Source organism: Corylus avellana, chromosome 2, assembly GCF_965113065.1.
Source record: "Corylus avellana chromosome 2, dhCorAvel1.hap1.2, whole genome shotgun sequence".
Taxonomy (NCBI): domain Eukaryota; kingdom Viridiplantae; phylum Streptophyta; class Magnoliopsida; order Fagales; family Betulaceae; genus Corylus; species Corylus avellana.
This window is the reverse complement of record NC_142491.1, coordinates 24,003,150-24,015,691: the sequence shown is the minus strand read 5'-3', so window position 1 is coordinate 24,015,691 and position 12,542 is coordinate 24,003,150. Positions and strand designations below refer to the sequence as shown.

General features: G+C 37.7%; 2 protein-coding genes across 3 annotated transcripts; one reads left to right on the top strand and one right to left on the bottom strand.

Moving 5' to 3' along the window:
- Positions 1-917: 917 nt before the first annotated feature.
- Positions 918-2,310, top strand: LOC132170995 (uncharacterized). The gene is made up of 2 exons (XM_059582182.2): positions 918-1,280; positions 1,710-2,310. The coding sequence occupies exons 1-2, from the start codon at positions 918-920 to the stop codon at positions 2,304-2,306; spliced, it is 960 nt and encodes a 319-aa protein (XP_059438165.2). The 3' UTR covers positions 2,307-2,310.
- A 3,256-nt stretch (positions 2,311-5,566) lies between these two features.
- LOC132177390 (serine hydroxymethyltransferase 7) lies at positions 5,567-11,239 on the bottom strand. Of its 2 annotated transcripts, XR_009439752.2 has the most exons (5): positions 10,065-11,239; positions 7,813-8,218; positions 6,625-6,726; positions 6,245-6,519; positions 5,567-5,800 (listed from the first exon to the last, which is right to left on the bottom strand). XR_009439752.2 is itself a non-coding variant. In XM_059589680.2 (4 exons), the coding sequence occupies exons 1-4, from the start codon at positions 11,124-11,126 to the stop codon at positions 6,296-6,298; spliced, it is 1,794 nt and encodes a 597-aa protein (XP_059445663.1). In that variant the 5' UTR covers positions 11,127-11,239; the 3' UTR covers positions 5,567-6,295. The 2 variants fall into 2 exon arrangements, 1 of the variants encoding a protein (XP_059445663.1); XM_059589680.2 differs by having other exon boundaries at positions 5,567-6,519.
- Positions 11,240-12,542: the final 1,303 nt, after the last annotated feature.

The window sequence follows — 12,542 nt, the reverse complement described above, 5'->3', positions numbered from 1 at the left end:
ATCCATCATAGATGTTATTTTAGAATCAATGGGTCCATGTTTGAAAAGGAACCAAATTGGTAAATTGATGATAATCAAGAATTGTAAATTGAATGCCTAAAAAAGAAAGTCCAAGTCCTGAAAACACAAAATCTCTTTAGAGAACCTTCACCAATATCCCCAATTCCTTTTAAAAGAAAGCAAATCTCAATAAAATACAACTTGTTTAGGAATACAAGACCAAAAAGTTGCAATGTGAGATATGTAGAACAGTAGAAACATGAGGAGAGATTAGCAAAAAAGGTGAAGAAGCCAAAGAGCACTCAATTCAAAAGGAACCAAATCAAGCTAGAACAATGAGAAAAAAATTTTAAAAAAAATAAAAATAAAAATTCTCAGTCAAAGTAGTCAGACTTTTACAGCCCAGGAAACATAATCTAACATATCGTATGATATGAAGAGCTTCAAGATTGTTTATTTACTTTCCATCATATATTCCCATATTTTTTATTTTACTTTCTATCATGATTCTGACCCCTTTGGGACTCCAAAAACAAAAACACACACTAAAAGAAAATAAAGAAAAAGGTCAAATACAATAAATAAATAAATAAGAAAATTTTGAGATCTCTCTCTCTCTCTCTAACTTTTTTTTATATTTATTTCTTTTTTACTAACTTCCCATTTAACAATGAAACGGCAGATTCCCAATCATCCCCTCCACTCTATAGGAAACACCCATAATTGCACCCAACAATGCTTTTCACTATAGAAACCCTGAGCTCTTGAGCTCTCCCACTTTTTTCCCATTAATTTCTTCTTTGTTTTCTTCTTCTTATACTATAAATACCCATCAATCTCCATCATCTTTTTCTCCCCCCCCACCCACCCACCATATCACCCTCTCTTTCTTTTCTATTCTTTCTTCACCTCCCATCATGGATCCCTCATGCACCACCACCTCTTCTGTCAGTGGCTTCTACAACTTTCTCAACCAAGGCCTCGACGAGCTCGACCAATCCTTGCTCTCCCATGATTTCATGTCAATCCAATTCCTTCAGAAGGTGCTTTCCTCCCTCAGATCTTTTCATTCCCAGCTAACCATTTTGGTTCATAAGCTTCAGTTGCCTGTGGGTGAAAAATGGCTGGACGAGTACATGGATGAAAGCTCCCGGCTCTGGGAAGCATGTCAAGTCCTTAAATCCGGCGCCGCCGGCATGGAAAACTATTACTCTGCTGCCGCCAATATCGAATCCTCCCTCGATAGTTTTCACCACCTTAGCCCTCAGCTCTCTCGTCAGGTCGGTAAACTTCATAAAACCCTATCTCAAGTACTCATCAGAGTGATGTGCACAAGTATTTTTTCTCCGATGAGTAATACTATTCAGTAAACTGCTACACATGACTGTTGTACGACTAGGATGATATGGCACTAAAAGTTAACTCTTGTTCTTTCTTTTCTGCAATTTATATCATCATTTAAGTATCAGTGAAGTTTCATTATGTATAGGTAATTTGACAGTAAATTTAATTATTTAATCAATACTTTAGCACTCTCCCTCACAGTATAAGTATGTGAAATAGTTAATTGAAATTAGAGATAAACTATGAAGTTAGGGTTTGAACTTATCAAGATCTCTGCTCTAATACATAAAAATAAATAAATTTAATTGTTTAATCAATAATTTAACATGATTTATATGTATTCTGAGTGTCTGATATATGCGTAGGTAATCCGAGCAATAAGTGGTTGCCAAAGAGAAATCTTAGCATTGGAAGAGGATAACAGGAGCATGATGGAAACAAGAATTCAACCACTATCACTATGTTTCAATGATCAAAACACCTCCACGATATCAAAGTTCAATGGGTTCAATGGTTTTCGAGGGGTTCTTTCTGCAATGAGGAGTATTAGCTCATTGCTTTTGATGATCTTGCTCTGTGGACTTGTATATTGTTGGCCTCCATCAGGCTTTCTTCAAGGCGGCTACGAGGGGCATCCTGTATTTGGCTCAACTTTTATGGTTTCAGTCACAAGATTGCAGCAAAGAGTTGCAAATGAGATTGGCCAGATTGAAGGGCAGCCGGGAATTATGCTTTACGAGTTCCGGGAAGCGAAGACGGCCATGGAAGAGCTTAAAGGTGTAATGGAGAGATTTTTGGAGTATGAAGCTGAGGTTGATATACAAGAAACGATTGATAGGTTGAAGAGTTGCTTTGGGTCTTTGAGATGTGGGGTGGAGACTATGATTGGGCAGCTTGATGATTTTTTTGATGAAATAGTTGAATGGAGGAAGAAGCTTTTGGACATGTGCACTAATAGGTAGAGAAAGAAAGTCTGGATATGTGCAGCCCTAGCTTGAGGAAGAAAAGGGTTCAAAGAAAAAGGTAGAAAATTCATTTTTCTAAAGAGAAATATTACGCATACTCCCAAGTGCTCGCTCCCCTGACGTGACATTAAAAATCGTTATTTGAAGCGAACACTTAGAATATGTGTAGCACTCCTCTTTGCTAAAATTGCCGTGGTCTCACCCGTCCATCTGATCTTCCTCTCTCTCTCTTTCATTTTACTTATGCTCCATTTTTATTTTGGTTTTTTTTTTTGGGTTTTTTTTTAAAAAGAAATATATTTTCTATCTTGAAGTTACTTTGCCTTCAAGCTATAGTAGATCAGTTGAAGCTTTAAGAGAGATTTTTTCCAGGGAAACCCATAAAAGGAAAATTCTGAAGGAAAGAGAATATGATTCTTGCTTAGAAGAAAAGCAATATTACTATCCCAAGGTAAGAAACAAGAAGAATATAAAGACAGGCAGTAGCTTGAATGGAAAGCAAGATATTCCTACTCCAAGGTTCCTCAGATTCTTCTCCTTTGGGGTGGAGAAGATAATATAAAATGATGTGAAAAACGATGCTTCATGTTTATCCCACAGCACCAGAAATCACAGATAATGAAGTTCTTCACAATTTCTGTCAAACAGTTTGAGAGATTAAAAAACCACTTTTTATTTTCTTCTCTCTCTCTATCTTTTCCCATATGACAGCTATTACTATTAATTTGTTATTATAGTACTTTCACCACTTTAATTATGGGATTACTTCTTCCCAATTTTATATTTGACCAATTGTTAAGGTTAAAATTATGTGCAAGATACGTTAATCATAACTAATAGTAATTTTTGTCACAACTCACGAACCCGATACAAGCTACGTTAGGGTTGAGAGGTTTGACACGTTTAAGGTTGACCCATATAATCTTTTATATATATATATGGACGGAACTAAACACAACGCGAAGACAAACTGCCACGTGCACTTAAAGTATGCATTTATTGAACATGTTAGAAAATGAGAGGAGGGAATTGGAATATCACAGAGCTTTTCCAGAAAACAGCAATATACTAGATAAAGGTTTTTAAGAGAGAAGGAGATAAGGAATCAGGTAGGAAGTGAGCTCAGAAGGATGGTAAATTGTCATAAAGCAACAATAAAATTGACTTGTCAAGCTAAAAAGAAACTATTACCATGAAAAGGGATCTTTATGTTTTGGTAAAAATAAAGGTGGATTTTGCTACCTGTCCACAAGACAATCTGAAAAACATATGTGACAATGATGTTTCTTAATTATTAAGGAAAATTATTCCTTATTTCATATGTGGGTCAGCTTCGTACCTTCTTTTCAACCTGTCCTACTCAGTTGCTCAGTTCACCTTTAATCAAGTTTAGACATAATACTTTCTTTGTTTAAAATTCACTTCAAGCAATTTGATTAAGTTAATCACTATCTAATTTTTTCTATACATTTCAATGACTATACTTGGCAAGCCTCTAATAGATCTTGGGGCAAGAATTGTCAAGAAATCTATCATATTCTCAAAACCAATGAGATGCAAAAATAAGAAGAACGCAAAAACAAGTAATCATAAATACAGATATTTAATTACGTAGTTTACCACTATGAGCTATGTCTATAGAGTTTTAGCAAGGTTTCACTATTTCTTGAGAAACAATACAGGAGGCATTAATTACATCTGTACAAAACCCTAAAGTTAGAAGCAACTTTAAATACGACCCTCAACTAGGTCCACTCCATGGACTAAGCCTCGAAAAAAAAAAAAAATCGCATTTAAACCATAGCACTTTCAACGTCAAATTAAGTCAGGGGCAAACCAAGCTCCACATAGCCTAACAAGAATAAGTAGCATCTGTCAAGCTATTTTGTTGATAGAATTACTCCGTGCTATTTGAACTGTATATTGGATAAGGATTCATAACAATTACCTACTCATAATTGGAGTAAATAATGTGAGGGACTTCATATGGATTGCCCGACCACCTATCCAAGCAAATGCGTCCCGTATGAGGTCTCCAAATTGTTAGCAATTCAAATAGGTAATTGCCGTAAATCCTTTTCCTCGTTCATTTGCTGCGTGCGCAAACTTAAAATCCCTTTGTAGCAATAATGTGGAGTGTGGAAAGCAAGCTAACATGTGATCGGTGCAAGTAGCACTACTCTTCATGAAGTAGAAGTCCTTGTCAACATGAACTAAACAGTTAGAAAAATCCAGTAGCACTTGAGTGGGAGAGGAAAATGAAGCAAGAATTAAGATTCGTAAGAGCTTCTTGTCATTGCATGATTTTTCTTAGTCAAGAAAGATTTTGCACCCTGTAATGGTGCAAAGATTTCTGTATCGTATCTTTTGCAATTTTATAGAGATTCCAAAGAGTTGTGATAGCAAATTGACTAATCATTTTAGTGTAAAACAATGATGGAAAAAGTGGGGTGATTGGACAACATAGAGAGAGAGATTCCTAGGTTTGCTTTATTAGAAATTCAAAAAGCAGTTTTTGTATCTCAATGAAGGCATGAAGCTTTTGTCTGATTCTTGTTTGGTTTGAGATGAAAGCAATGGTGTTGAGTTGCTGTAGTTGATGATGGGAAGTCCCTCCCCCTAATGTGTCCCTAACACCACCTACTGACACGTTTCCTGCACATTGTGATTACTTCAATTTTCTTTTTCTTTTTCTTTTTCCCTTTTACTCTCTTATTTGTAATAATGCCTTCGTCCTTTCCTCATAATGAAATTATGAGCATCCTGCTTTTGAATACATGGTGGGGGTTTTTTTATGCTTTTCTTAGTTGTTGTACCTGTGAATTGTGATGCATATTTGTATTGGGTTTGTTAAAATGAATGGCATTTGTAGGAGAAAAAGTGTAAATGCCGTTCTTCCCATTGGATCTGGTAGACCCACATGGGTATAATGCAAATCCTACAAACCTAATAGTTGGTTTTCAAAAAAGTTAAGTCAGAGAATGATAAATAGCTGCTCTCTTTTTAGGAACAGGATCCTTATCCTTAAGGATTGTATAGTTTCCTTCCGGATTTGTTTCTTTGTTGTGTTGGCTTTCCCAAAAGATTGGCTTGCTGTGTTCCCTTGAGTTCCAGTAGGATTCTACTAGAGGTACTTCGTTTTCTTCTGTTGTTTAAAAATTTTCATTCATCACAAAAATAAAAATCTTTCTCAGCATTTTCAAAAGGTTGTCAATCGAGTTATGTACATTGGGTATTGAAAGAATGATTGGAAAATCAGTATGAAGTACATCAATGAGATTATTTAGCAAAATAATAGGACAATGTAAAGGGGATCAAAGAATTATTGACCCAACATTGCGCAGCAGGCTGTATCAAACAACAGTGAAAAGAATTTGGGGCTTCAATTTACACATAATAAGTTCAGAGAGTATCCTGCAGGCTCTCCACCAAAATTTGATCTCTGTTTTGACAGCAGGCACCATGCTCATTCATGGCTCAGATGTTTGGAGCTACCATTTTATCAAAACAGCAAGAAGCATTAACTATCAAAATAATCCTCAACAACGGCAAAATCTCTGAACCAACCATGACAGGGATGTGGCTAAGGTGCTTTACAAAAACTACAGCACATATGTTGTAGTTTTTTCGACGGTCTGTATTTAATTTCTCTCTTTCTAATAAAGAACTTGAAAGTAAATCTAGACCGTTAAAAAAATTACAGCATATTTACTGTAGTTTTTTTTTTTTTACAGTACCTAAGCCAAATCCGACCCAGTGACACTTTAGTTGGCAAAAGGCTGGCGACGGCATAAACCTTTGTCAAAATAATTGCAGAGGTGCCATCCCAGAGCACAAGGGCAATCAGAGGACGTGCCAGTTACCATGAGTAGCAGAGGCCTGTCAGGTATAAAAGGAAAAGGATGTAGTAGTTCAAGAGCCGCTTCAAATGTCACCTGGTATGTTGGTGACCTTTCATATGATATGCTGCAACTCCAGAACCCCATTCAAATGTCAAAACCTGGCATTGCAAACTGTGTGGCAAAAGTTTCGACTCTGGTCCGGAGCTCAACAATGTCCTTGTTACTTTGGAGACCCTTCAGAAAAGTCTTTTGCAACTTCCCATGCTCTCGCTGCACTGCACTAGCAATCTGTGCAGCTCTAAGAAGGAATTCAGCCATTGTCTCAAAATCACTCTCTAGACAACCTCTAGTTGTCATAGCAGGGGTACCTGACAGCATTAACAGGAAAAGCTATTATAAAACCAGTGTCCCTTGAGATACGCTTGCTAAGCTTAAAAAATTTACAGCTTGAACTCTATGACATGTTCACATACCAATCCTTACTCCTCCAGGAGTGATGGTTCCATTGTCACCGAAAATGGCAATTTTATTGAGAGTTATGTGACACATCTCGCAGACTTTCTCATAATTTTTACCTGTAAAAAATTTTAAAAATTACAAAAATACAGAATAGGAGGATTAGAAGATGCTCAAGAGAGTTCAGAATAGGAACGTGTCTCAGGTACGGAAAATGAATAATCATAGAAGAAGAAAATGTGAACCATATTATTTGGTCAATTATTTAACTGATGAAAAACAAAATTTGTATCCTATTATAATAGCAAGCACAAACCAGCCTTTCAATGAAGTTAGTGTGAGAAGGAATTCTACTTCAAAAAGTTAAAAGGGCTGGCAGGGAAAAGTGTTAATGATGTATTTCTCGAATCCTTTATTGATTTTAGTTATAAACAATGAATGGATTTGCTTCAGATGCTAAAAGACAGGAGGTGGAAGAAAAGCCTCTACCTAAGACATCCATCTCTTCATTCTCCATCCCACATTATCTTTTTTTTTTTTTTTTTTTTTTTGACAAATTTTCCCACATTATCAAGCTACATCATTTTCACTTCTACCAAATTTAGTTTATGACATATAGCCTCAGCCACCTGAACTTATCAACCATTCAAGTTTCTATGAAAGGAAACACTCTAGCACATAACCACCCCCAACATACAAGTTTCTACGAAAGGCAACACTCCAATGCATAACCACCCCCAACAATCTAGCAAGTCTTCCATTGAAGCACCCTAAAGATTGAAGTTTCAAGTAAGAATCTCCAATTCAAACATCATGTCAAAACAACACTATACCCTAATTCACTGTTGTCAGATAAAACCAAAGAAACCCAGTCCCCCAAATACCTCCAACAAACATTTTTCCTCCAAAGACCATTTCAAGGCCAAACCTCCACAACCACTTTTCAAACATCTTTTTTGAAAACTAGTGTATAGTTAAAGCATCACTACCCTAGTCAGCAAAAGAAAATTTTAAACTTAAATTCCACTACCAACCACCCCAAACCAATTCTCTTCCGATCATTTGAAGCCTTTGAGCAGCCATGCATCATAACATATAAAATTTAACTAGGTGAAAGCAAAAATTCTTAGAATTCTAGGAAGATAACTTTATATGCAAAAAAGTAATGTGCCAGCTTGCCTCATATAGATATAATAATACTATACCTGTTAATCCAAAAGGCCTTAGATCCCAAAGTAACAAATGGTTGTCTGTGCCACCTGTAACCAACCTGCATTTTCTTCTCAATAAAGCAGACGCTAGAGCCCGAGCATTTTTCTTCACCTGTTGCATATATGTCTTGTACTCAGATGTAGCAACCTGTTTTAAGGCTATGGCGAGAGCAGCGATATGATTATTGTGTGGTCCACCTTGCAATGATGGAAACACAGCAAAGTTTATCCTTTCCTCAAAATCATATTGGTCACTTTCGTCTCCTTGACTCAAGAGCATTCCTCTCTTCCTTGGCTTTGAACCCTTTCTATAGAAAATTATACCTCCCCTAGGACCTCGAAGACTTTTATGAGTTGTCGAGGTGACAATGTCACAGTAGTCAAAGGGGTTAACACATTCCTGTAAAAGAAAATCCAGACATGTTAAAAGGGAACATTTTGTGGATGGATTTAACTCACATATAAGTTACTTTTTCCAGAAAACACTACAAAGGTTTCAAAATAGTCGCATTCAAAAAAAATAGTGATCTTAAATTTAGTTGAATGACAAAATTTAATTTATTTCAGAATAACAAGTGCAAGGATACTGTTAAAAACTGTCCTCATGTGCAAATTATATAATGTATCATTAAAACAACAATGTCTCTAATAGCCAAAAGATTTTGGATACAACAATTATACAGACATGAAATATGTTTTAATGCCAAGAAGGTGGATAAACTCAAAATAAAAAGAGCAAGGTCAACGATAACACCAACATAAATATCTTACACACCAATCCTGCATCGGCAAAAAATTGTCTAATTATACTATGCCAATTACCAAACGTAACATTCCTTTTCGGCTAGTTGAGACACAGTGTTACTCCCCACATGCCACCCCACCCATCAAAGCCTACCACAACCACCACAGGCAAAAGCAAGGAGACATCTTGATGAGAAACAAAATCCCAAATCCTTTAAAAGGGCAGCAAATAAAACTAACAGCACAAGAGCCCATTGGTAATTTAGCACAAAAGTCTTGTAACGAGTAGGTTGAGCTATAAAATTATGATTGACCCAAAGAACATACATACCACATAGTTAAGTTCTACAATATCTGTCATATGTACTAAAGCCTGTTGCAGTAGTAGCCCAAACTAAGACGTCTGTGGGAAGCTATACTACATTGTCCTCTTTGACTACTTATATTGCTGAGAGAAAGAAAGAGAAAATTGTTGATCTCATCCAGCCAACAACATTGCAGAAAATATTTCAAATTCTAGATTATTGGACCATGACTACCCAAATGTACTGTGGACACATTGAAAGGGCATTCTGCATCACAAAATAGCATGTCTTCTATCTTGGGTAGCATTACCTTCCCTTCAAGAACTAGTGGATCCAGCATTAGAACTTGTGGCAAACAAAAGATGCATTTCTTCCACAAACACTTTGTCCTTTAAACAAGACTTGATCTTTCCCCCTTACCGCCAATTTCTGAATTACTGCCTATGAACTCTAATTTCCTACCTTGTAAAAAAAATTTAGACAGTTGCATCTAGTACAGTCACTACATGACAAGATACACAATTAGACAATTGCATCTTGTACAGTTACTACATGGCAAGATACACTTTTTTTTTCAATATGTATCATTAAGAACCCCTTGGAAGACAGATCCGAGCTTAAAAATCAAGTACAACGCCAACACCTTCTCATCAGAACAATCACATTATGGAACCTTCTAAACTATTCATGAACTAATAATTAAAAATTCTTTTTTGGTTCCTCGAGGCACAACATTCCTCCTCATGCACCAATCTGACCATCCTATCCGGTCACAGCCAGAGGATTACAAATGATTCATCAAAATAAACATGATCTTTTCGAGGGAAATGAAAGTGGATTTAAAGATTGTCTAGCCAACCAAACTAAGGAGATTCCAAATTTCAAATTTTCATAAGTAGTTTTCACTTTATAACTGCCAATACCACATTACTCAAAAAAAAAAAATAATAATAATAATAATAATAATAATAATAAAATTAAAAATTAAAAATTAAAAATTAAAAAAAAAAATTGAAAAAAAAAAAAAAAAAAGAAGAACAAAAGGGCAAAAATTCAGTTAGATGACATCAAATAACCATTACTCTACAAATGCACAGGCACAAAGTCAACAAGACATAATTACACGCGCACACACACAAAGCAAGCAAGCAAGCATCTAGGCAATAACATAACCACGGACAGTGAAATTCACACAACCTTAGCCGCAACAATGCCGCTTATTTGAGCCATATCACACAGGAGTACTGCGCCACACTTATCCGCAATCTGCCTAAACCTCGCATAATCCCATTCCCGAGGATACGAGCTCCCCCCACAAATCAATATCTTGGGACGAAAATCCAGCGCCCTCTCCTCAAGCTTATCGAAATCGATATACCCCGTTTGCGGGTTTACCTTATACGGCAGACTCTCAAAGAAAATCGACGCCCCAGAAACCTTCCTCCCATTGGGCGTGTAGTACCCATGACTCGTATTCCCTCCGGACGGCGTATCCAACCCCATTATCCGATCCCCAGGAAGCAACAACCCCGTGTATACAGCGAAATTCGCAGACGTGCACGAATAAGGCTGCACATTCACGCCCCAATTATCCGAATCAAGCCCGAACGCCTCCAATGCGCGCTCGCAACACAGCGTTTCTATCTCGTCGATGTATTGGTTCCCGCCGTAGTATCGCGCGCCGGGCATTCCTTCCGAGTATTTGTTGGTCAAGTGGCTTCCGAGCGCTTCCATTACGGCCCGGCAAACGAAATTCTCGGAAGCAATCAATTCGATCCCTTTGAATTGCCTCTCTTTCTCCTTCTCCATTATCTCGAACACATCGGGGTCCGCCACGCGCAGAGCCGCGTCGCCCCACGACCGCACCGCACTCCGCCGCGCCTCAAGGTCGGGTTCGACAGAGACCGCCCTCTTTGAATACGAACTCGGCGCCGAAATCGACGAGGACGACGATTCCCTGTCTCGGCGGCGCTTGAGGCACATGGAGTGACCGAGAAGGCGGATTTCCTCGACGCCATCGTCGTCGGCCGATTCTGCGTCTAAAAAGGAGCCGTTTTCAGCGGGCTTCTCGGTGGGCGTTTGGGGTTCGAGCAACTGGAGGGGAAAGGGTGGGAGCGGTTGGTGGGTGGGCGTGGCGTCGCGGAGGCTGGAGTCGAGCTGGAGGGTGATGGAGTCGTCGGAGATTTGGGTACGGTGGGGTGGCGATGCATGTGATGAAAACCCTAGAGAGAGATTCGACTGTGGTTGCGTCAAATCCATCGCGGAAACACCAAATTAAAACCCTAGAGAATCTGATGAACAGCCACAGGAATTAGGGTTGTCGAAGATGTTTGTGGTTCGAGTCGAACGATTGTTGTTATTCCAATGGAATATCAAAAAACAAAAAACAAAAAACAAAAAATTATATATATATATATATATATATATATGCGTGGGTTTGACGGGGACGGGTAGATTCCAAGAGGATGCACCTGGACGTTGATGAGCTGGCAAATGTTCTGGTGACTTGGAAGTACGGTCACCGGTCATCGGGTTATAGGATCTCAATTGTGGATTCGTTTATAAGGTGGATCATGGGCCAGTTTGTCTTTTATGGAGGGATGTAAATTATGTATCGTCCTCTGGTTTTGGATCGATCATAAACAATTGGACCTTTTAAATAGGTGAAGAGCCATCTTTGTGTATAGATTTTAGTTCTATTTCTCATGCACTGACAGCCCGTTCCAATGGATGTTTTCGTTCGAGTAATCTTACAAGTTTAATAGTTTATTTTGTGTCCCTTTTAGGATGATGTGGCTCTTAAAATCATCATTAAATTTGTAATTAATCACTATTGAATTTCGATCAAATTATAATTTTGAAAGCGACCTCATTTTTTTAGTGACAAAAAATGAACTTTTAGTGATAATTTTAAGAACATTAATTTTGGAAATGCACAAATAAGATGTAACACCCCCCTAAACTAGCCTTGGCCAGCCTGATAGGGTTACTAGCAATTACCCAATTTTAACCAAAATAAGGTATCGTCCATCTAAGCATTATCAAAGTTAATGCATAGGAAGGCAAATTAAATCTGAAAAACTATTAATCGTCACAAGTCAAGTATATTCCTCGAAATCAAAGACATGGAGCAAATAATAAAAGGGCAAACCTGATATAGTATGATGAATCTTAAGGTAAAAGCTATGGTGGCAATTGCACCACTCCTAAGTCCTAGTAACAAGTTCCCTAAATGGGTAATAACAGCATAAGTCTAATGACTTAGTAAGTAAATCTCACAGTAGAATATGACATGAGCCAATTTTCATTAAATAGAAGTAAACGTGCAGTTTTCAGTAAATATTAAAAAGATGTATTGTATCTGTTAATACACTTGAAAAATATCGTTTGGTTTAATAAAAGGTGGTGTACTTCCGGCGGCATGCGTCTAAGTATTTTAATGCAGAAAACTAATACTTTATAGGCCATAACTATCATATATGGTCTACCTGAGATATTACCAATTCCCGACAGGGTTGGCGCTGTCCTAAGGGACCTGTAATACAATGTCGGTGCCCCAACCATTGTACGCTACCGTCTATAACACTAATAACCCGATTAAGTCCAACCTCAGGTGACCCACGCTACTAATGATGTACATCATGTAGTGACCGCTCATTAAGGCTGCGCCGGTCA